At 42.3% G+C, this 24090-nt stretch overlaps 2 protein-coding genes across 3 annotated transcripts in view; one reads left to right on the forward strand and one right to left on the reverse strand.

The window, feature by feature from the left end:
• The first annotated feature begins 658 nt into the window (after positions 1–658).
• PLA2G10 (phospholipase A2 group X) lies at positions 659–14509 on the forward strand. The gene is made up of 5 exons (XM_056806157.1): positions 659–810; positions 3229–3379; positions 5569–5675; positions 14086–14255; positions 14341–14509. The coding sequence occupies exons 1-4, from the start codon at positions 768–770 to the stop codon at positions 14226–14228; spliced, it is 444 nt and encodes a 147-aa protein (XP_056662135.1). The 5' UTR covers positions 659–767; the 3' UTR covers positions 14229–14255; positions 14341–14509.
• Positions 14510–16530: 2021 nt separating this feature from the next.
• Positions 16531–24090, reverse strand: part of BFAR (bifunctional apoptosis regulator) — a 40375-nt gene continuing 32815 nt past the window's right edge. Inside the window, exons 6-8 of one of the 2 annotated variants that reach the window (XM_007498624.3) lie at positions 23070–23234; positions 19009–19211; positions 16531–16939 (exon numbers count right to left, since the gene is read on the reverse strand). In XM_007498624.3, the coding sequence (XP_007498686.1) occupies positions 16921–16939; positions 19009–19211; positions 23070–23234 (387 nt within the window). In that variant the 3' untranslated portion in view covers positions 16531–16920. Of the gene's footprint in view, positions 17673–19008; positions 19212–23069; positions 23235–24090 lie in introns of both variants that reach the window. The other variant, XM_001375800.5, reaches the window with a different exon arrangement.

A 24090-nucleotide genomic window follows, 5' to 3' on the forward strand; every position in this document is an offset into this window, starting at 1 on the left:
AATGCCCAGAGGAGGCAGGGGCCCCTGGACACGTGGAAAGGGGTGACTTGTGCGGAAGGTGTTTATTGGAAGCTGACACCACCTCTCACCTCCATTCTGAACCTTACTCTCCACCCTTCAGTATTCTAACACACCTTCTGGTAACTGCTCGTGCCACAGGTTTGGGTTTTCTTAAGTGCTTTATAGAGGACAGCTGGGTGGCTCAATGGGTTAAAAAACAGTCCTAGAGACAGGAAGTCAAGTCCTGGGTTCAATTGTGACCTCAGACACTTCTTAGATGTGTGACCCTGGGCAAGTCACTTAACCCCCCATTGCCTAGCCTTTACCACTCACATAGTATTGATTCTAAGACAGAAGGTAAGGGTTTTTTTTTTTAATGCTCTACAAATACTGACCCAATTAATGGCATCCTTTTCTAAGGAAGGCAAGCCAGGAAAAGGACAGAGAAAAGGAGACGCGAGGGAGATAGGCGCTTCTCAGATGCAGGCGTTCTCTTCTCCCCCAAGAGCTAGGCTCTATCTCTAGAACTCTGCCCAGAGCGAGAATGTCTGGAACCCAGACCCAGATACCCCAGCCTGGTGAGTCCTCCCAGGCATTCAGTCCCCCAGGCCAAAGTGAACCTCCGGCACTGGCCAGCTGGCCTGGGATAGACTCTGGGCGGGGCAGGGGTGGGACCAGGGGTACAAAAGCCGCTAGGGGCCTGGGGAAGGGTCAGCTAGCCGGAGCAACAATTACACCTCCTGGCTTACATTTGCGCCTCTGCCCAGATGGAATCCGTGCGCCTGCTGCTGCTCCTGCTCTTCACTACTGGTGAGTGCGGAGGAAACCTCGAAGAGCGCGGGCTATCCTCCGATCGGAGGAACGGAGGAGAGGAAGAGAAGGAGGACGAGGATCTGGGAACCGAGAGGAACTGGGCGCAGGAGACCTGGCATTCCTGGCAGTCGCTAGCATCAGAAACTCCCCTCCGCGCCACTTCCCTTTGGTCCCAGCTCATCCCCTTCCTCGGACTCTCTCCCAAAGTCTAGCTGGATGCAAGCGAACGGTGGGGAGAGGGGGCCGCCAGCCTCTGCGCCCTGGGCAGGGTTGTGGGATTTTTATGGGCGAAAGAATCTGAGGGATTGCTTAGTTCCCTGGACTGAACACGCGTGCACGGGCAGGGAACCCAAGTATGCCCGAAGTCTCCACGCGGCCGGGAAATGGAGGGGATCTTCTTAACCACAATGGAGACTAGCTGGGAGCTAACTAGAGTAGGGAGTAGGCGTTAGGGGGAAGCCCATCACCCGGGGACCCTCTCTTCCATTTTCATGCGGGCGGCGTCAGATGAAAATGAACCTCGAGCGCACCTTAAAGGGATAAAGTCTCGCCAAAGGCCAATCGTCAGGGTGGATGTGGGGAAGAGGGAACAAGCGCCCCTTCCGCTTTGCTTTGGTGATTAGTAGGGGGTGCGGGGAGGTCTGGATGGCTTAGTATCTGTTGGTATCTTGAGCCTCGGGTTCTTTTTTCGTTTTCACTGAAGGTACCTACTTCTCCCCAACCACTAGCTATTTGAGACATGCCCAAAAGGAAGACTCCCAAAAATACAGGGTATAATCTCCTCGGACTGCTAGGTGAGCTGGGAGAGGGGAGGAGGCAGGATGATTCCTGGGGATAAATCAAGAAAATAGCTGTGCTTGACGCCAGCTCTGTTTACTAAGGCAAAGGCTCTGATTCAGCTTCCAATATACTTTGTTAGACCCAGCTGTCACTGTGTTGCAGTCAGACATTTACAGGACACTTTGTTTCCTTCAAGGGCTACCTGGAGCACTTTCTTTGCTCGGCATACACTGGTCTCTCTCTAACCTCCTTCCTGGTTCTCAGAAGATATTTGGGTTCAGCCCGAGTCAACTAGTTGGAGAGCTCCTGCGTGGGTGCAGGGAGGACAGGGATCCAACGTGACTGGCTCTTGTAGATGGGACAAGTAGAAAAATAGTTCACTTGAACATTGGAAAGTGGGATGGGGGACCTTATAGCTATTATTATGTTGGAAATGATAGTAAGTGAAGTCTGAATGGGGGGTCCTCTATATTCCTCTTTTCATAGAAGTAGTTAAGAGACAAGAATGGATAGAGTACCTACTCTGGAGGCAAGACGATCAAAGTTCAACTCTATCCTCACACACTTAATAGCTGTGTGACTCAGGGCAAGCAACTTGACCTGTCTGCCTCAGTTTCCTCAACTGTACATAAGGATCATAATAACACGGATCCCATAGGGTTGTTGAGGTGATCAACTGACATATTTGAAAGCATTTAGCACAAGGCCTGGCATAGGGTAACCCTTCATAGATGTTTGTTCTCTTCCCCCTCCATCCTACCCTTCCACCCACATACTACCAAAGTTCTACCTGGGTGAGTGCTCCATTCTCTATTAGGTATTGGCCCCACTTCCTTCCTGCTCCCCTCCATTTGGTACTTTAATTTTTTTATCTGCTCCATCCCCTGCCTTGATCTAGGGCTCAAACTACAAGCATTTAGTAATTGCTTCCTATAGGCAACAGGTCTACACTGCAGAAAGAAGGATTGAAGATGGATACAAGAGAGGGCATCCTTGTGAGTTTTGCTTACACCTCAAAACAGATTCCAGGGACAAGTGGTGTCTTCCTTCTCTGAAGGTCTCATTTTTCAGGCATAGAAACAGGGCAAAGAACTCATGGAGTTCTACAGGGTCCTTCTAGCCCTGGGATTCTGGGACTGGTTCCAGAGCTATTTTTAGTTACTTCAAATGGGTTCTTGTACTCCTGAAGGGCAGTACGCAAGGAGGGAAAAGGTAGCCCATAACCACTTGCCGCTCCATCACTGAGGCAAATATCCCACGTGGGATATTATAAGTGTGTGTGTATGTATATACCACAGAAGTGGTCTTCCTGTGCCTTCCTTATTCTTCTAAGATGTCCTCAATCTTACTTTTAACCTCATGGCACCCATAAATAATGTGTGTAATGGGAATGGAGGGGTGAGTAATCAAACCCTCCTAGGAGTCTGAAAAATCCATTTTTTTTTTAAACTTGTCTTCTGTATCAGTTTCTAAGCTAGGTAATTGGGGTTAAGTGACTTGCCCAGAGTCACACAGCTAGGAGGTGTCTGAAGTCATAGTTGAACCCAAATTCGCCGAACTCTATCTACTCTATCCACTGAGCCATCTAGTCACCCCTGAACAGATTCACTCTAACTTGATTTTTCCACTTTTCAGTTTCAGGAAAATCTCATGTGCATCGGAGAGGACTCACGGAGCTGGCCACAACAATCACTTGTGCTACCAAATCGTCAGCATTAGTTTATTTAAAATATGGCTGCTACTGTGGATTAGGAGGAAGTGGTCAGCCCCAGGACCAAGTTGACTGGTAGGCATCATCCCAGTCCTCAATCTCTAAGAACCTTCCAGGACTGACCATGCTCAAATCATGTACTAGGAAAGCCTGACTACTTCCTGGTCTTTTTCTTGTCTTTCCTCTAACACTCAGTTGAGGACTGGTTTTGACTTAGATTCTAGACGTGAGTCAGGTACATGGAAATAATTGAAAAAGGGGTTTGGCTCAATAGATTTCCACTATTATTTATGATACACTGCAACTGACCTTTCTATTTAGATATGATTCAGGCACTTGAATTAGATCTCCTGGTGTGGCAGTGCGTTGGGCTGAACCAACCACACTCTCTGCTCTGGTCCTCATGTGTCCAAAGATGAACATTTTTAAAGTGACGGAGTTAGGCATGTAGTTTCTTGCCATGAATAGAAAAGAGCTAACTGGTTAACATAGGGATTTGACCTACAACTTTAATGACATTTTTTAGGGTGTGCTAATGCAGTAAAAAACTTTTTAAAAATTCTTTTAATTTTTGAGGTAGCCATATTATATTAAGCTAGACTGATTTGTGAACGAGAAACCCCTCCATCTTGAGATGGAAACTTTCTGCTGACCTGGTTCTAGTGAATAAGAGTGCTAGACTTAAGAGTCAAAAAGACCTGAGCTTAAATTTTGTCCGACACTAGATGAATCACTTAACCTTTCAGCCCGAGTTTCCTTTTCTGCAAAATGAAAATACAATATCTCTAATCTCCTATGATCATTTGGAATATAAAATGAGATATTTGTAAAGTGCTTTGTACAGTTCCTGGCACATAGTTAGTTCTAGGTAAATGTTAGTTATTGTTTTATTATTATAAGTCTATATAATGCTAGTCATAACTATTACATTTTAGTGAAGTCTACTTTTCCATCTGTCTTCTGAGCTACTTAGAAGTTTTCAAAGGCCCAGGCCATAGGGAAGACAAAGAATCTTTTGAAGTCCTAAATCGGGGATCTCCATGGACTGGTAGAATAGTACTCCTGCTGCTGTTTACACATAGCTGATTTTTTTGCAGGACATGGCATTCAACTTGAGGACTGATGACCTGCTTTAAAATGTTTGATTACTGACTGATTGCAGGATTTGAAACACTAAACAGACTTCTGGAAGGAGTGCTAGGGATTTTATGAAGCTCATAGAAGCTAAAATGCCTCATTCATGGTCACATCTCTAATAAACATTAGATCTGGATCTGAGCCTAGGACTTCAGGACTCCAAACCCTATTTCTTATACTAGAAGGTGAAAAACAACAAAAATGGAAGGACTTCTAGTGATACAATCAATTGTTGTTGAACTGATGATATCCACACATTATCACACATAAAGAAATAGGAAGTAACTAATGGAATTTGTTTTTTAAAAAGTGGTAAAGACTGAAAATGTCAGTAATATCAAGGAAAAAGTTTAGATAAATATTTGTTGCATTTTGGAAGCTAACAATATTTGGACAGAACTATAATGACTTACTTTTTTTTAAGATCTTACTTTCCCAATCACACATAACAATTTTCCACATACACTTTCTGAAGTTATAACTGGGTTATACATGTATTATCATGCAAAACTCATATAAAACTAAGACCCCAAAATAAAAACACAAACCAAAGGGAAAAATCATATGCTTTGATCTGCATTCTAACCCCAACAGTTCTTTCTCTGGAGGTGGATAGCCTTCTTTGTCATAAATCCTTCAGAATTGTCCAGGATCATTGTATTGTTGAGAGTAGCCAAGTCTTTGACAGATGATCATCTTACAATATTGCTGTTACTGTGTACGATGATCTCCTGGTTCTGCTTATTTCACTCTGCATCCGTTCATGAAGATCTTTCCAGCTCTTTCTGAAATCATCTTGTTCATCATTTCTCAGAGTACAATAGTATTCTGTCACCATCATAAAACCACAATTTTGTCCAGCCATTCCCCAGCTGATAGACATCCCTTCAGCTTCTGATTCTCTGCCAACTCAAAAAGAGCTGCGATAAATATTTTTGATACTTGTATCAATTCTGAGACAAAAAGTATTTATTTTTTTTTAAGTTATAGAAACAGCCTAGGGTCCTGTACTCTGTATTTCCCTCTGATGGCCTCAGTTTTGTTCATGCTTTGTCCCCCTCTCCCACCACCTAAAATCTGTGCGTGTTTGTGTGTATGAACTGTATCTATATCCTTGTCTTCTCCAGGTGTTGCCAGAAGCATGACTGCTGTTATAAGGCGGCTTCAGACGCTGGTTGTATCCCCAAGTTACAAACTTATAGTTGGAACTGCGTAAACAATACGGTGGAATGTGGTAAGTCAAGGTATTCCTTATTCCTCACCCGCTCTTTGCCATTATGTCCTCTTCTCTTAAAATAGCCTCGTTGAGTCTCTTGTGCCCTAAAAGCTGGGCTGAGAGTCTGGCCCTTCTGCACTTCTCAAACAGGTCTGCTAAAGAGTTATTCTATCTAGGGAAGTTACCTGGGAGATATACGTATATATATCCAGGTATACCCCTATATATATGCTTACACACACCCAGGTAACTCATATATATTTATATATAATAGATAGATAGATAATATATAAATATATTAGTTTTCTTTTTTAATGTGGAATACTGAACTAATCATTGAATCATAGCAGGTTAAAACTGGAAGAGATCCCAGCTGGACTTAAAGTCAGGAGCATTTGAGCTTTGCATGTTCCCTCCTGTTGCACTTATCTCATCAAGGCCAGGTAGCCTGATGGGCAGGGTGCATGATCTGAAGTCAGGGAGACTTGTGTTCAAATCCTCTCTCTCCCATTGACTAGTTGTCACCCAAGGATTCAGAGAATGAGAAGAGATGAGTAGTACAAGTGACAAGAATCAAATTAGCAAAGAAGTTAGGGGAGACCGTTCTGGTTCCATTTGTGGGGGAGCAGTTTCCATGGCCAGGATTACTTCCCAGCTAGCCAGAAGGAAAGGGAGGATTTTGGTTTTGCTATAATTACTTTATTTTTTAAACCTTTACCTTCTCTTAGAATCAATACTTAAGTGTCATTTTTAAAGCAGAAAAGCGGTAAGGGCTAGGCAATTGGGGTTAAGTGACTTGTCCAGGGTCACACAGCTAGGAAGTATCTGAAGCCACCTTCAAACCCAAGACTTCCCATCTCCAGTTCTGGTGCTCTACCCACTGGGCTACCTAGCTGCCCCTACAATTACCCCCTCTGTGGGGGTGGCATGGGACCCAGGGTTTCCTCTGGACACACCAAACTCCAGAAGTGTTCCAGGTCAAAAGGGACAGAGGAAAGTCTTCCTTTGCATGCATTCCTGTATTGCTGAGGAAAAGGTGGCCCTGAACATCAGAAACCCATGATAAGGAAAGATCCCTAAGAGAAACATTCCCCTTGGCCCTCGGTTAACACAGCTATGCACTTCCCAGTTCTACTCTGAAAAGCTTCAGGTTGCATCTAAGACATCTAATCCTTGAACCCCACATGCTACCCCTCATACCCCTCCAGGCCCCAAACATCACCCCATTCCTGATTAGGTAATAGCATCATCCCATCTCCTTCTCTCTGGTTATGTAACCCCTGTTGTCAAAGGGCTATAAAAAGCCCAGACCCCAACTCCTTGGGGAGACAATGTCTACTCTTGTACCTGTTTCCTGGCCCTTCAACTTGCATTCAATTTAATAAATCTCTTTTATTTATTTAATTTTTAAACCCTTACCTTTGGTCTTAGAATCAATACTATGCATCGATTCCAAGGCGGAAGAGTGATAAGGGCTAGGCAAATGGGGTTAAGTGACTTGTCCAGGGTCACACAGCCAAGAAATGTCTGAGGCCACATTTGAACCCAGGACCTCTCATCTCTAAGCTTGACTCTCCATCCATTGAGCCAACCAGCTGCCCCCCTCTCTTTTATTTTTAAGCTAGTAATTGGAGTCTGTCATTCCTGACAAGGGTGCCCATCCCAATGCAGGGTTTTACTTCCAAGCCCTTCCCTATCATGGGAGGGTTCCCATTTCATCAAAACTTAGCCTGAATAGGTGGCATATGACAGGCAAGGGTGGGATGCTGCTAAATCTCTTGCTTCCTACTTCCCTCCCTTTGATTAGAGATTGGCTTTGAGTTACAGTTCGAGTGAACCTCTAAGAGCCCCAGGAAATGATCTGAGTCTCTAAATGGCTACACAGGTATTATTCTTTACTGGAAGAGGGAATTTTCTCACCAGAGCTCCAGAGGTTGAGGAACTCATAGGGCAAGGCCAAGCGTTTCCACTAGGGGGTGTCATGGCGCAAGGACAAGAAATTAGAAAAGTCCAACCAAGCAATACTTGCTCCAGTTTTGTAGGGGTGCTTTGGGGAAGAAGATGGGGGATAAGATCAGGCTTTCAATTGTCTCTGTTGCTCCACCCTCCCACCAGTCTTGAGGACTTGTCCCATAGTCATCGTCCTCGTCTTTCAGTCATTTGGTTGGTTTGTACCTTTTCACTACAATGATGTCTTGTTCTGGTTTCCTTGATCACTCCTCCCCACTTCAGTTCAGTACAGTAAGTTTATAAGCTGTTGCATGCTTATGTCTGACTCTGTGTCCCCATTTGGGGTTTTCTTGGCAGAGATGCTGGAGTAGTTCGCCATATTCTTTTCAAGCTCATTTCAGAGATTAGGAAACTGAGGCAACAGTTAAATGACTTGTTCAGGGTCACATAGCTAGCATCTGAGGTCAGGATTTTAATTTAGATCTTCCTGATTTCATCCTGTCCTATCCACTGTACTACCTAGTTGCCCTGCACATAGTAGGCACTTTATTATTTTTTTATTTGGATCTTTTTAAAATTTTAATAACAAATTTCCATACTTTTTCTGCTCCCTCTCTTCTTCCCTCCCCGCTCCTGGAGCCAACATGCAACTCAATCTGGGTTATATATGTATTACATCGTGGGCACTTGAAAAACATTGGCTTGTCCTTGAAGATGCATTTTATGTTCTTTTAACTAAATGAAGATTGTTTTCAAAATATTTTTTATACACCTTTGGTTTGTGTTTTTCATGCATCATTGGTTTAAATACACACACACACACACCCCTAAAACACTTCACTGTTTGGAGATACTCTAAATAGTGTGCTGCTTTTTATTTAAATTATATGTTTGCCCAATTTCCATTTATGGGACAAACTTAAATATTAAAACAAGAGGAGTAGGGCAATATTTATTTAAACTCCTTCAGTAATTAGAAATGTGGCATGCAAACCACTTAGCTCCTTAGTCTCTCCTCATGGTTCCTTCAGGGGGTGGTTTTCCTCTTCTATTTCTATTCTACTTCTTAGGAAACTATTCTACTTCCCTTAGCCTCTGGCTCCAGCAAGAATCTTGGCCTGAATATTTTTTGTTTCAGAAAAATGAGACCACACCTTGCACTGGATTGGGCCTCGGGCATGGCTTTTATTTGCCCTGTGTCCTAACCCTACATGCCTAATGTCTTGTTCTCCCAGCAACAAGGCTCCGAAAACCAGTTAAACTCATTTGGCAAAATACCAAAGTGACGGCCATGTTCTGCTCATTCCAGGGGAATATCTCTGATTTCATTAGCTAATAGTCTTCCCTCAGCCATGACTAAGGTTTGCAACGTAGTAAACGCGACCTTTTGCTTTCCCATAAAGCAAAATGTATGGAAGAATTCACAAGTCTTGGGTGTCGATAAGCACGTAAAATAGAAAAGCTTCATGTCATCCCAGTGTATTTCCTGGAGCACAATGTGCTGAGTCAGAAGTAGGTAATTTTGTAAAAATACAATTTGCCTTATAACCAAAATTGGATTTAGGGAGAGAAAGAGAGAAAAATGTTAGAACTGGAAGTTATCTCAGGAAGTCATTCGCCCCAGGAATTTCTGTTTGGTGAAACCCTCCCGATAACTTAATATGCTACTCAAAATTTTCTTTATTTGTTGCTTACAGCCTCAGTAAAGAATTTTTAGGGTAGACTCCTTGGATGGTGGTCATGGTAACTACTTCCCCAGTGCAGAAATCTCCTTTACAGTATCCCAGGCCAGGAAGTCCTATAATGAAACATTAACCACGTCTCTGGTGATGGGGGCTCCGCTACTTCATAAGGCATGTTATAATAACATGTGAGACAGCAAGAACAAGGTGGCACAGTGGATGAGGTGCTGGATCTGGAGTAAGGAAGATCAAATCTAGCCTCAGACATTGGCTGTGTGACCTTTGGCAAGTTGCTTAGCCCTGTTGCCTCAGTTTACTCATCTGTCAAAGGGGCAGGAAAAAGAAATGGCAAACCACTCCAGTATCTTTGACAAAAGAACCCCAAATGAGATGGGCTCAAGGAGAGTCAGATACTGTCAAAACAACTGAACAACCATAACAGAATGAAGCAATCTTAAGACTTCTGTCGTCTTTTTTTCTGGTGGAATTTTCAGTTCTCTCTAGACATGAGACAAAATTGAGGTTGAAAAAGGCTATAAATTCAGCTAGCGCCCATAGGACAAAAATCAGAAATAGGTAATCGTCAGGTTTTCTCATTGGAAAGCTCTAAGTTGTTCAAAATGAATGAGTAGATCTATTTATTCTTTTTTTTTTTTAAACCCTGACCTTCCATCTTGGAGTCAATACTGTGTATTGGCTCCAAGGCAGAAGAGTGCTAAGGGCTAGGCAACGGGGGTCAAGTGACTTGCCCAGGGTCACACAGCTGGGAAGTGTCTGAGGTCAGATTTGAACCCAGGACCTCTTATCTCTAGGCCTGACTCTCAAACCACTGAGCTGCCCCCAGATCTATTTATTCTTGTTTTCCAAGTCTCCCCTGGAATCTGTCTGGTCCACTCAGAGCTCATTCTTTGCTTAGACCTGGGGTTTGCTTCCTGGTGCTTTTGTTTTATTTGGAATTCGTAGGATCTGAGATATTAGAAAACAGTGTCTGATTTCCACCCTCCATTCGTATCTGTCTCTCAGAATTGAGGTAGAAAGTTTTTCTCAGCAGAAGATCAACAATAACAGGGTTCGATGCCAAAATAGTGCTCAGGTTTTTCACTTAGGCCTTCACTTGAATTTGCAATACACAAGTGAACTGGAATTATGAGACTCTCTCCCTAGATATCCAGCCATCTATGACTCAGTAGATAAACATCCTTTTCTCTATCATCCTGAAGCACGTGGAGATTAAATGAACTTCTACCCAGCTAGCAAATATGATAGGTGGAGTTCAACCAAGGTCTTCCTGACTGCAAGGCCTCACGCTTTTATATTCTGAGTCATTATAAATGCCATCTGACTTTTAGCAGCGATGTTCTAAAAACCTGCAAAGATGAAGCTATTAGCCTTTGAGAATCGAGACTTTTCTGCTGATGCCCCTTCCCTTCTGAAGAGTTCTAACCTTATCCAAACATGACCAATGCAGGAATTTTTGCTAATGTCTATTGGCTACAAGGCATTTTTTTTTCCTTTCAATGGGTAAAAAAAAAAAGAGAGAGAATAGTTAATTAAAAAAGGTAAATTCCACTGTTTTATAAAAGGAAGCAAGTTTATGCATACATGTTGCTTAGGTGTAGAGAATCTCCTCAACAATATTCAAAAGTGGCTTTTGGGGCAGCAAGGTGGCTCAGTAGAGAGCCAGGCCTGGAGTGGGGAAGCCCTTGGTCCAAATCTGGCTTTAGACACTTACTAGCTGTGTGACCCTGGGAAAGTCACTTACATTCAAGTGCTTAGCCCTTACTGTTCTGTTCTGAGAGAGATAGACAGAGAGACAGAAAGAGATGGAGGGAGGGAGGGAGAAAGAGAAAGAGACTCTTTCCAAAGCTCCCAACATATCTTCTTGATTTCATTCAGTAGATCTATGTGAAATAAGGTCTAAATGAAAGCCATTTACGTAGCATATCTTTACCAGCCCTTGGACAAAGACAAGACAGGATAACCTGCAATCCTATTAAATGCTAAAAAAAGATGAAGCCAAATATTAGCGGAGAAAAAGTGAAAACAAATAAAAATGGGGGAAAGTACTGCTTTTAATGGGGTGCCTCTTCTGAAAATTTCTTGGCCTGAGAAAGTGCAATAGACAGAAATAATTTTCAGGTAATCGAAGCCAGAAAAACCCACTGAATTCTTTTCAATCTTAACCATACTTGGAGTCCAGTGGGTGTACACCTATCCCAACATCCGCATTTCCTCCTATATTTTCAGAAATCTAAGAGACAGCAAAGAACAGTTTGTTCCTTTTCAACAACCCAGAGTGGCCCATCACCAAACCATCCTTTTTCCATGTAATGAAAAGTGAGATTTACTTTGCTGTTACCTCTGTAGTCTCTGGTGGTGATCGAGAGAGAACTTGTAGAAGGAAAGGATCTGCTCTCCTAGTTATACATACGTTATCTGAGATCCTGTGAAGCTGGCTAATTTGAACCTAATATAGACAACTTTTGAGTGCCGGGTGGTTTGGAATAATAGTTCATAAATCAGAGAGAGGAGCTGGAAGGGGTGTCGGGTCATTTAGGCCAGCCCCGTTATTTCAGATTGAGGAGATTTAGGTCACATACCTTGTCTAAGGTCACAGAGAATAATATAATAAGCAAAGTCAGGATCCGAACTGGGGTGCTTTCACTGAAAATTGAGTGTTCTTCCCACTCATCAACACTGCCATTTTGCAGATGAGGAAACTGAAGCTCAGAGATGGATTACATGACTTTCTTGTCATTATATAGGGAGCACCAGGAACTGAGCTTGGATCTCTTTATGTCAAATCTAGTGTTGCTTTCCAACATCATTGAATTTGTTAACAATCTAATTATCTAATCTAATAATCTAAGTAAATAAATTAATAATCTAAGTAAAAGTTAGTAACCTAGTTTTTGATAAAGCCAAAGGATCCAAGCTTTGAGGAAGAACACATCATTTGAGAAAAACTGCTGGGAAAACTAGAAAACAGTCTGGCAGAAACTAGGCATAGGCCAACATCTCACACCATATACCAAGATAAAATCAAAATGGATATTTCATCTACAAATAAAGGGCCATATTATAAACAAGTTAGGGGAACATGGAAGTTTACCTGCTAGAATGATGGATAAGGGAAGAATTTATGCCCAAATAAAAAAAAGTTGTCTAGAAAATCTATACAAACCTTGGTAGGAAAATAGAGTTTGGTAGTTTTTGTATTAAATAATCTGAATGATCTCAACCCTAGTTCCAGTTCTAAACAATTCTCCAGGAGCTGCAATTTGCTTCAGATTCTCCCTTCAACCTGTCTTTCCTGCTAGCTCCCCATCTCCATCCCAAGTGACATTTTTGTCTACATAGAATCCTGGAGGAAGAGTTCGTTTGCACTAAAATGTTAGTGTGGCTATTTCTTTTGTCCTTCCCAGATTTATATAAAATTTGTTTAAGGTTAAAGCTCATAGAGCACATATTTTGAGTAAACGTGGATGTCAGGTTAAGGGAGTTGTGCAGCGTTGTTGAGGTAGTAATAAATAGCAACGGCAAAATTTAAACCCAAGTCTTCTGACCCCAAGTTTAGAACTTTTCCTATGAAACCATGCTATGCTGGATTCCTTTTTTTTTTTTTAACCTTTACCTTCTGTTTCGAATTGATCCAAAGAGCAGTAAGGGCTAGGCAAGGGGAGTTAAGTGACTTGCCCAGGGTCACACATCTGGGAAATGTCTGAGGCCAGATTTAAATGCAGGTTCTCTTGTCTCCAGGTGTGACTTTCTATCCACTGAACCCCCTCTAAGGGGGATTAATTAAAAGAAATACATAAGTATTCACTTTAACTTTATGCTATTAAGGAATCTTTTAACATAATATTTATTAAAATATTAAGGATCTTACTTTAACGGAATCTGGTGTTAGAGATTGCTGAGTGGAGGCCTTCCAAGCATCTTCATATAACCAGGGCTGCCTCAGTGGTCTAACAGAGCATTAATTCCCTTTGATTCCTCTTGGGAATTCTAGGGTTTTGACCTTTGATTTTATTTTCTTAAAAACAAACCCTTACCTTCCGTCTTAGAATCAATACTGTGTATTGGTTCCAGTGGAGAAGAGCGGTAAGGGCCAAGCAATGGGGGTTAAATGACTTGGTCAGGGTCACACCGCTAGGAAGTGTCTTGAGTTCAAATTTTAACCCAGGACCTTCCTCCGTCTCTAGGCCTGGCTCTCCATCCCCTGAGCCACCTAGCGGCCCCCAAGGGTTTTGACATCTTCAAAGGAACTAATGGTATAACTAAAATACTCCATGACTGAGAATTTACAAAATGAGCCTCGATAAGGAAAAAACCCAAACCCTCAAATGCATCATAAACAAGGTGTTCAGTGCTATCTTTAGGTAAATTGTCTCTTTCCTGGTCTAGGCAGATACAAGAGATTAGCTTCTTCTTGACTAGGCCCCCCTTTCAGACACAGGTCTAAGGAAAACCTGCAGTCTTCGCCCTTGGGCTCATCTGAAGTCCCTCACTCACTGTGCATGAGCGCTGAGGTCACTGTGCGCCCCGGAGGAGGCTGGGACTCCCGCCCCGCCCCCTGCCCTCCCCACCCCCATCCCAGCATTCCCTGCGTCCCCGTCCTTGGCAGAGCCGCACAGGGCGGGCCCTTCATGAAGGGGCGCTGTGCCTAGCGCCGCTGCTGAGGATTCTGCAGCCAGCCCATCACCCGTCTGTGTCTCCTGGTCTGCATCCTGCCCATCCCACTGGCGCGCAGGCCCGTCTCATCCCGTAACCTGCTTTCTCTCTGCCTCTTCCAGCGTCCTCCCAGAGCAAGTGCGCAGCCATAGCTTGCAAATGTGACCAGGAGTTAAGCCACTGCTTGGCCTCTGCAAAATATAACAAAAAGCACTTTTTATCCCTGGCCTCGGATTGTGGAGACCAATCCCCCAAGTGTGAATGATGCCGCGGGGGACGCTTCCCTTTGGACGTGAGTATTCCACGTGATTTTCCCTCAGCAGAAAAATGATGGTGCCGGCATGTCAGAATAAAGGTTTCCCCCCTCCCTTTCCTAGCTCCACCGGCCGAGGCGGGCGTCTTCTATCGCACCGAAACCCATCTGGAGCCCATTTCTGTCCTTCGACCCAGCGATGGCGTCCAAGACATCCCGCTGTTTGATTGTGAAGCTGATTCCATGGAAAATGTTCTAAATAAGCTCATAAATAAAATAGTTGATTAAGCGGCTCTTCCAGTTTTACGTGTCATAACCGGGTGGTCCAGACAAAGGCAGACGAGCCACGGCTCTAAGGAGGGGACTTTAAATCCGAGGCGTGAAGGTCCGGAGCGGAGCCCTTCTCACAGGGCTGGTGGTTGGGCATCTATAAAATGGAAATCTGACGACTCAAATTCTGCTTTTATGGTTACCAAGTGGCTTCTCTCCCAATATTGCTTATGGATTCTACCTTTAGAAACCAGGAATGTGTGTTCAATAAAGTTTCGTTGGCCAAGTGGCTGCCCCGTAGCTCTTACCTCCTCACGCTCCCCACGTAGCTGGGTGTCCAGGCAGATCAGGAGCTGGGCCTGGGGTCAGGATGATCCCAGTTCAGATCCTTACTAGCTGGGTGACCCTGGGCCACTGTCTGCAGCTCTAAAGTAGGGACAATAAAAGCTCCCACTTCTCAGGGTGGTTGTGAGGACTGAAGGACAGTTTTAAAGTTGTTTAGGGTAGTGCCTGGCACACAGCAGGTGCTATATAAATGACCAGAATGACTAGAATTGTCAAAAAAAAAAAAAGGATTAACTTACAAGTCGTCTCCCTATTAGTCTAAGTAGCAATAAGGAACAGACCAAAGACCTTGCTTTCTTCTGCTTACAAATGTCAAAACTTCACTTGTTTTATAGAATTGGATAATCATGTTTCATCTAATATTTAGCAGATTCTCCACAAAGAAAAGGCACTTAATATTTAAATTAAACTGCCTCAGACATCTAATTTTAAAGTTCATACCGCTGCATCTACATAGAACCCAGTTTGATAAACCGCCTCCCTAACAATGACACTGTGCAAATATTGTTAGTACTGTTTTTCAGATGAGGAAATGAACTCATTGAGGTTAAAAGGATTTATCCTTGGTCACAGGCAGGTGTAGTGTTTTCTTGCTAGATCTTTCCTTTATTAAAGTATGTCAAAGACAAAATTGGCTCCAGAAAAAGGATGAACTATCAAAAAACAGAAAAGCTTCACGTGGATAGAAGTACCGTTCCTCTCATCAGGTCCATATCCTGGAGGGGGAGGAAGGGTTGCAATCGCTAAGCGTTTATCGAGGGAAATCGTATTAAAGAGGGCGCCTTATCGTCTCTCTTGCACCCTAAGGATCATCTCAGTTGCAGCTAGAGTATCCTATGTTGACTGTGCCTCTTAGAATGTTTGTTTCTTGAGGGCTGACACTTAATTTTTCTGTTTCTGTCTCCAGCCTCAGCACAATGTTTTGCACATAGTTCAGGCTGCATGGTACTGTGGACTTGTACATTGTGCCTAGAGTTGGGAAGGCCCAAGTTCAATTCTGATCTCCGAAACATCTTGTTTCAATGACAAATGGGAATGATAAATAGTACCACCTCCCAGTGTTGTGAGGATCAAATGAGAAAAGGCTTTGTAAACTTTAATGGTCAATATAGTACATTAACTCTTAGCTAGCTAGCTGCTATCATAAAAAACATGCCTTTTCAGGGGCAGCTGAGTGGCCAGGCCTAGATGGGAAGTCCTGGGTTCAAATCTGGCTCTAGACACTCCTAGCTGTGTGACTCGAGGCAAGTCACTAAATCCCAATGACCTTGCCCTTAAGCACTCTTCTGCCTTGGAACTGATACTCAGTATTGATTCTAAGGCAGGAGTCAAGGACTCAAAAATGAATAAATGTCTTGTCTTTTATTTGATCCCCAGAGAATCATAAAATAAGAGGCAGAAGGGGATGTGCACATCTAGCCCATCCCTTCACTCTGTATATCAAGAAATGAAGACCTGGAATGCTTCTGTGTCCTGCACAAGGTCAACCTACATAGCGTGAGTGTCAAAACTGGGCCAAGAACTCTCTTTTGACCTAAACGACAATAAAGCCCAGAGGCAAAGTTAGTATCCTCTGCGGAACCCCTCCCACGCCTAGAAACTGGGCTTAGAAATGTGTGTTTAGTATGCTGGATCAGGGCGACATGCAGGCACACAGCCTCCAAACATTCCCTTCTAGATTCATAAAGACTTCTCTAAATTCTTTGTAAAAAACCCTTTATTTTTGTTTGAAGTCATTTTTTGAAACCTTCAGATGCAAATAGGAAATGCTCATTTCTAAGACAAGATACAAAGGGTCAAAGAAGGCTTCATGAAGCCGCCACGCACCTCCCTCTGGATAGAAATCGGCCATGTCTGAACAGCCCGCTCTCCTGGGCCGGGGCGGACCCTGCCGACTTCAGTAATCACAGCTTTGGGTACCGGCATCCACACCACCATGACAAAAAGACACAGCATGAGGTCGATGACCGAACGTTTCTTAAACAAAAGTACAATCCTGAAATTTGTCACAGATGCAATTCTTTCAGAGAAAATGATTTTTAGGAAGCCTGGAGAGAGCAGAGTGGCTACATTAGTCTTCATTAATTGCTCAAAGTTGTTCAATCTCCCTTTTAAAATAAAAGGACACAAAACATTGATTAAAAGTGGCCAGGAGGGGATAGTCGGCGAGCGGCGAGGTTTCACCTGGATGCCTCCCAAGAGGCTGGCCTCAGGCCCCACCCCTTGTGGCGGGCAGCTCCCTGCGGCAGGGCCCCGCCTCGCAGCGGCCCCAGGAGACGCCCGCCCGGGAGGCCGATCGAGAAGCAAACACACACAGCCCAGTTCCATGATACTTTAATGCATGTACCGTCTTCTCTGAGGAGCTCCTAGCAGTCCTTCAAAGCCATCATCTCGTGGAACCTCACAACACCTTTGCGAGGTAGTTATAGTAAGTGGCAGGTATCACTGCTGTACAATCTGAATAAACCGATACCGGTGGGGGACTGATGGGTCCTGTTTCCCATGCCAAGAAAAACTCTGTGTAGCTTTTAAAAAAAGCAGCTCCTTTTATCACTCTTTATAGAAAAGCGGAGCCTCCCTCCCCGCTCCCGCCGCAGCCCCCGCCGCTCTCCAAGGTCAAAGCTCGGGCCGCTGAAGGCCGGCTTCATTCACAACACTTGGGTCTCGAGTCGGCGGACTTCTTTGACCACGAGATCGATGTTGATAATCGGGTTAAAGTACAGGGCCCAGTAAAATAAACAGTTGCAAATAAACTGAGGAATAATAGGCCAAAAGATGGCCACAAAGAGTCCCTGCGTCGATACTTTCCAAAAATGGCTCCACATGATGTGAGGTACGGTCCTGAAAAAGAAGAGGATCGCGTTAGCGGGGAGCGGCGGCGTCTCCGTGCCTTCCGCCGGGCGCCTCTCTTCAACCACTGCAAAGACCCTGACTGAGCTACCGCGGGGCACCCTCACTTACAGAAGCGAGGGCCGCACACAGCTCTGCCCCCCCATCTGCAGGCCGCCTGAGCACGCCTCACAGCGGGAGGGCGGGCTATGCCACTGGGGCTCCCGGAGGAGCGGGAAGTAAAGGTGAGAGGGCAGAGATTAGCATTCTGAAAAGAGAAACATCTTATCCCAGGTCTGCTCAATCTTCCTCCAGGAATCATTTTATATACAGGGTCACAGACTGCTAGAGCTGGGAAGACCCAAGTGCAAATCCTACCCCAATACTGTAAACTTGGGCAAATCAACATAGTCTCTCTCAGCCTCAGTTTCCTCACTTGTAAAATGAGGAAACTGGGATCAATGGCCTCCAAGATCCTTTCTAGTTCTAAATCTGTGATCTCACGATCAGAGGAGAAAATGCTGCTCAGGGAGATTAAGGACCAATAAGAAAAGTGAGATAATTATCAAATGAGATATCTGTAAAACACACAGTGCCCACTAGGTACTTTAAAAATGCTCGTTCTCCCTCATCCTTCTTAAAAAACCATCCCTTCTGTCTTAGAAGAATCAATATGAAGTATCTGTTCCAATGCAGAAGACAGGCTAGTGGCTAAGAGTTAAATGACTTGCTGAGGGTCACAGAGCTACAAAGTCTCTAAGGCCAGATCTGAACCCAGGACCTCCCATCTCCAGGTCTAGAGTTTGTAAACAAGTAAACTAGCTGACCCTCTCCCCTTTCTTAATCCCAGGTCACACAATAGGCAGAAAACCTGGATTGCCTGATGTCCGATCCCCTTTTTATTCTATCATGGTGCAATATGCCAAGAAAGAAATTTTACTTTAACCTCTTTCTTCCCCCCCCTTTTTTTTAAACCCTCACCTTCAGTCTTAGAATCAATATTTTGTATTGGTCCCAAGGCAGAAGAGGGGTAAGGGCTGGGCAATGGGGGTTAAGTGACTTTCCCAGGGTCACACAGCTGGGAATCCAAATTTAAAACCAGGACCTCCTGTCTCTGGACCTGGATTTCAATCTCCTAAACCACCTACTTGCCCCCTTTAACCCTGTTCTTAAACCAATCTCTTCTCCTAGAAGTTATATGATAATACCTATATATAAATAATGCCTGGAGAAATATTTTACATGTTTTTAATGATAGCCCCAAATAAAAGAATCTTCAAAAGACAACTATTTATCTTGAAAAATATTTTCTTTCCCAAACTCTGCTATTCCATCTTTTTCTACTTACTTCAATTCATTCCTTGACCAAATCCTCCAAAAGGAAAATAACTCCAGAACAGAGAGCAACATGGCATTAACAATAAGAAATCGTGACGTCCAATAGTGCACATCTAGCCAGTCCCAGGCAAATTCAGCAATCAATTGATACGGAAGGAAAGAGTATTTAACAAGGAATTCTCTCCACTGCTTCCAAGTGGGCTCTTTAAAGTCCTTTGGGAAAAAAGGGGGGGAAAAAAAGAGTGGTTTGTATAAGAAATATCTCATTGTACTGACTGGTTTACTTTTTTTTTTAAATCCTTGCCTTCAGTCTTAGAATCAATACTTTATATTGGTTCCAAAGCAGAAGAGTGGTAAGGACTAGGCAATGGGGGTTAAGTGACTTGCCCAGGGTCACACAGGAAGTGTCTAAAGCTATATTTAAACCCAGGACCTCCTGTCCCTAGGCCTGGCTCTCTATCCACTGAGCCACCCAGCAGTGCCCCCAGTTTACTTTTTATTCCTTTTTTGAAATAATCAAAACTGAAGAACCTGTTGGCTGACTCCTCCATTAATAGTTAAACTTAAAGTGAATCACTCAGATTGAATTGTGATTATAGATGCACTCATGAGTTATATAATTTTTGAAGCTTTTCAGTAGATCTATGAAATGATGTTGAATACATTAAAATAATCAAGTCGCTATCGTTTTTCCCTATCATATATATAGCTCAGGCATCTGACAGAAGAGGAGGAAGGGAAAGGAAAACATTGAAAAAAATATTAAAAAACTATGATAGTTTGTCCCTATTTTTTAAAGAATTAACAAAAGAAAGTATAGGCATCAGCAAAAATAAAAAGGAAAATCAGCTAGTCAAAGTAAATAATTTCTAAAAGATCTAGGGACTATTTTTTAAATCAAGTGTAAGGAAGACACCAAGTGGGCCAAAATATAATTTAAGGAGCACTTTACTAAGAATTTAAATGACAATATGTGAGGCAGGTCAATAGCTCAATGAATAGAAGGCCAGATCTGGAAATGGGAGGCTCCAGGTTCAAATTTGCCAAAGGAGATTAAATCGATCATCGGTCATCTTTCAAAGATATTTGGAGTACCAGCTCAAACAACATAAAGGTATTGCTAGAAGGACAGTCACTTAACTAGATTAACATGAATGCAGGTGACAGGCAAGTGAAGAGGAGAGTAATTAGAGGGAATCTCAAAACAAGGGAAGAGAAAGAAGTATCTTTCCTTGGGAGGAGCATCCCAGCTGGTAGTCTGCTAACAGAGCAAAGGAACTCCATTGACTTTAAAATATAGGATCTTTTAACAAGTATAATCTAGTGGAGGAAAAGGCAAAAGGATTTCTAAGGGGGAAATTAATTCCTGACCAATACATTAGTTCTTTTAAGGGAGTAAAAAAGGCAAACAAATAGGGAAGGAGGAGATAGCAAACAATTTGTTTATACTCTTCATTAAAAACAATCAATCTCTACCTCAAAGAGATTTAAAATCAAGTCACTGTCAGATTTTGTGGTACTGTTTAGTCTTTATTGAAGCCTTACGTAGTACCTGTCTAAGGAGAGTATAATTTTATTAAACAAAAATAGAATCAACAAAAATTTAGATAACATTTATTTTAAAATGGACCCAGAGACTCATTCAGTAAAGTCAAGGATATTAGAGATATATCCTTAACATTCTAAAATTATCATCTTAGATAACAACCAAGCCAACCCACGAAATGTCCCTTTTCATCAAACATCAATCAGAGGCAAACTACTGGGTTGGAAAACATGTCTTGACTTAGCAGGTCAATTTAGTGTTGCATTTATTTATTCCCATGACAACTTTCTAAGTGTCTTATCTACTATAAGCAAAGCACCATATTGGGCACTGCTTTCAGAGATTAATTTTTACAGTATATAACTTGTTATACGATACAGGCAATGCCACCATTTTAGTTTTCAGAGTCAGGGACACTATTTCACACTATCATTAAAATCAGATAACCGGGTCAAGATGGCGGCTTGGTAGCAGCAAAAGCTAAAATTGATGACTAAACATATTTTGTTGGGATCTGTAGGTCACATTTGCTAACTTCTTTACTTTCTGGAGTAATCTTTTTGCACAAAAAAGGATATGATGATTCAAGGATCTCATTTTTTGGTTTGACTATTCCCTCTACTAGTAACTATCCCATCTCCTCTGTACTTTTGAAAGTTATATTGTGGCCAAAAAAATTCATTATTCCTTAGCCAAGCTATACTCAGGCTCAGACATGTCCTAGATCCAAATCTGTAAAATGTAGAATAATACTGGTCATGAGAAGTATCTCAGCACAGTGGACAGTCCACTAACTCTGAAGTAAGGAGGACGTGGATTCAACTTCTATCTCTGACACAGACGACTGTGTCACACTGTGCGTCTGTTGGCAAGTCACTATTTATCTTCTCAGTGCTTCCAGACCAATCTCTGAGACAAGCAGTTATAGATGAATTGCTGATCAATACTGGGATTTCCCCTGGGAAACAACACAGAGTTGTTGTTTGGGAACAACACAGAGAAAGGGGTTTCCACATCATGAAGGAAGGAAACAAGCATTTTTAACTGCCTAGTATGTGCAAGGCACTTTACAAATGTTATCTCATTTGATCCTCATGATCCTAGCAGGTATGTGCTATTATAATACCTATTTTAGAGTCGAGGAAACTTGAGATTAAATGACTTGCCCAAGGTCACAGGACTAATATGTGTCTTGGAATGGTTTTTTAAAAAAAATAAACAGTATATTACAATTATACTACATTCACAGAATTTGAAGATATCATTTGTTTCAATGCCAATAATTTTATACATGAGGAACTGTAGATTCAGCCATCAAGAAATTACTTATAAATAAATCCTTTCTGCCTCTGTAACAACTTTAAGACAGAAGGACATGGGCTAGGCAAATGGGGGTTAAATGACTTGCTGTGAAGATAGGATTAATTCTCCCCTGCCCATTTTTAGATTTAATCACCAGAATCGTATAAACCCCACTTATCCTTAAGTGGGGGAGGTCTGTGACCCATGTATGTAAAGTGGGTAACAAATCAGAAACCACTGACTACCCCCTGGGCAGTCCTAAGCAAAACTATAGACAATAACAGGTCCACATAAAAGTAGAGGAAGGCACAGGAAGTGATGTAAAGAAGCATCTTTCAAAGGAGTTACAACTTCCTGTGAAGGCAATTCTTCGTTCTTCGGAGTTCTGAGTTCGAGTTGGGTCTTTCGCCTTCAGCTGGACCTTGGAAGTGCTCTGGCTGAGGACTGCTTTCTATTGGGACTAACACATGGGTGAGTAAAAAAGGCTGACTCCCTTCCTTAGTTTGTTCTGAGAGTTACCAGCTTACAGAGGGGCTCCTCATCTTGGAGGAGGCCTCATGGCTAAAACCCTTGTTTAACTGACCCCTAGGCCCTCCGGCTGGAGCTTCTGGAGCCCTGCTGGAGTAAAGCCAGGGTTTGAGCAAATAGTCTAGCTCATTAAGCTAGATTTCTTACTCTGCCCTCTTTCTCATTTCTCTACTTTCACTCTTTCTATATTTTATAAATAAATTGCTAAAAAATCATTTGGAATTAAGTCCTGGCGACCACACTCTGATAAATTTAGTCCATTCTTTTTTTTTTTAACCCCTTACATTCTGGCCCTTACATTGCCAGGATCACACAGGTAGGAAGTATATGAGGCCAGAATTGGAACCAGGTCCTCCTAATTCCACGCCTGGTGCTATCTATCTACTGTGCTACCTTGTCAACCCTCTGAGGCTGAATTTTAACTTCAGTGTTTTAGAGTCCAGGTCCAGCCTTCTATGTGCTGTGCCACTTTGCTGCTCCAAAGTTTTCCTCATGAAATCATAGGTTTTAGAAAATGTTTAATACTCATCTTTCAGGGTTGTTATGATGAAAGGGCTTTGAACATCTTAAAGTGAGGTATGATTATTAAGTCAAGGCAATTTGTTGTTGTTCCATATCAGTTTCTTCTCAAACCATTTGGTTCAATCTCATATATGTATGGTTCAAATCAAGATATTCTAAAACAAAAAACTTACAAGAAATTTTGTGATGAGATCTTCTTTTTCTTGCACAGGGCATATTGTATGGATGAAAGGTAAGAAGGTTTCTGCATAATCAAACAAGTACAGATACAACATACTGAGTCTTGGAGAGCTCTTCAGGGCATACAACAAGAATAATGACTTGCCTGGGTTGACAGCCTGAAATGCATTAGAAGTTGAACAATGTATTATTAACAACAGAGGGAAATTGTCCTTTTAAATTAACTTTAAATAATTTTGTAAAATACAATTTGCAGTCTCATTTTTGGCGATTTTTAAATTTATTTTAAATAAATGAAATAATGCAGCGAGAAAGTCTAGTATTTGTTGTTAACATACGACATGTACCTTACATTACATAAAGTCCCAATTTCTAAAATAATCTTCAGATGCCAATTTAGAGAAGCAATGGCCCTATATAAATGTTTCTTCTAAGTCTTAGGAGCAAAAATTCTACAGTATTACAAGGTCCAATTATAGACTCTGACAGTGCTAAGGCTGGTTCCATTAAGAGCCTTCAGGAAAGAGGACTCCAGTCAACCTCTAAACCTGTTATCAATGGGACTCCTGGCCTGAAATGATAAAGTTCTTGGTTACTAAGATAAAGAAAGAAGAAAGTCCTACTGAAATATAAATGACTACCAGCACCTAGCACAGAAACATGGAACATAAAAGTACTTGTTTGAGGAAAGAAGTACTTTGTTGATTATTGCCAATGATGGAAAACTTAGAGAACCCCATTATAGGATATAATGGAAAAACCACAGGAAAGAGCAAAAGGATGCCAATGGAAGTTGTACCTCTGCCAATAACTCTTCGAATGTAGGCAAATCATGAAAACGTTTTGCTTTCACTTCTACATAGATATCAATTAAGAGGTTCCATGAATCTACACTAGATAAATTTTTATGTCTTTCTAGGTTCACAATTCAGTGATCTTGTTACGGTTACATTTTTTAATGTAATTATTTCCATTTTCTATAGGGGGAGAGACAGGTATTGGAACTACAATATG

Source organism: Monodelphis domestica, chromosome 7 (assembly GCF_027887165.1).
Source record: "Monodelphis domestica isolate mMonDom1 chromosome 7, mMonDom1.pri, whole genome shotgun sequence".
NCBI lineage: Eukaryota > Metazoa > Chordata > Mammalia > Didelphimorphia > Didelphidae > Monodelphis > Monodelphis domestica.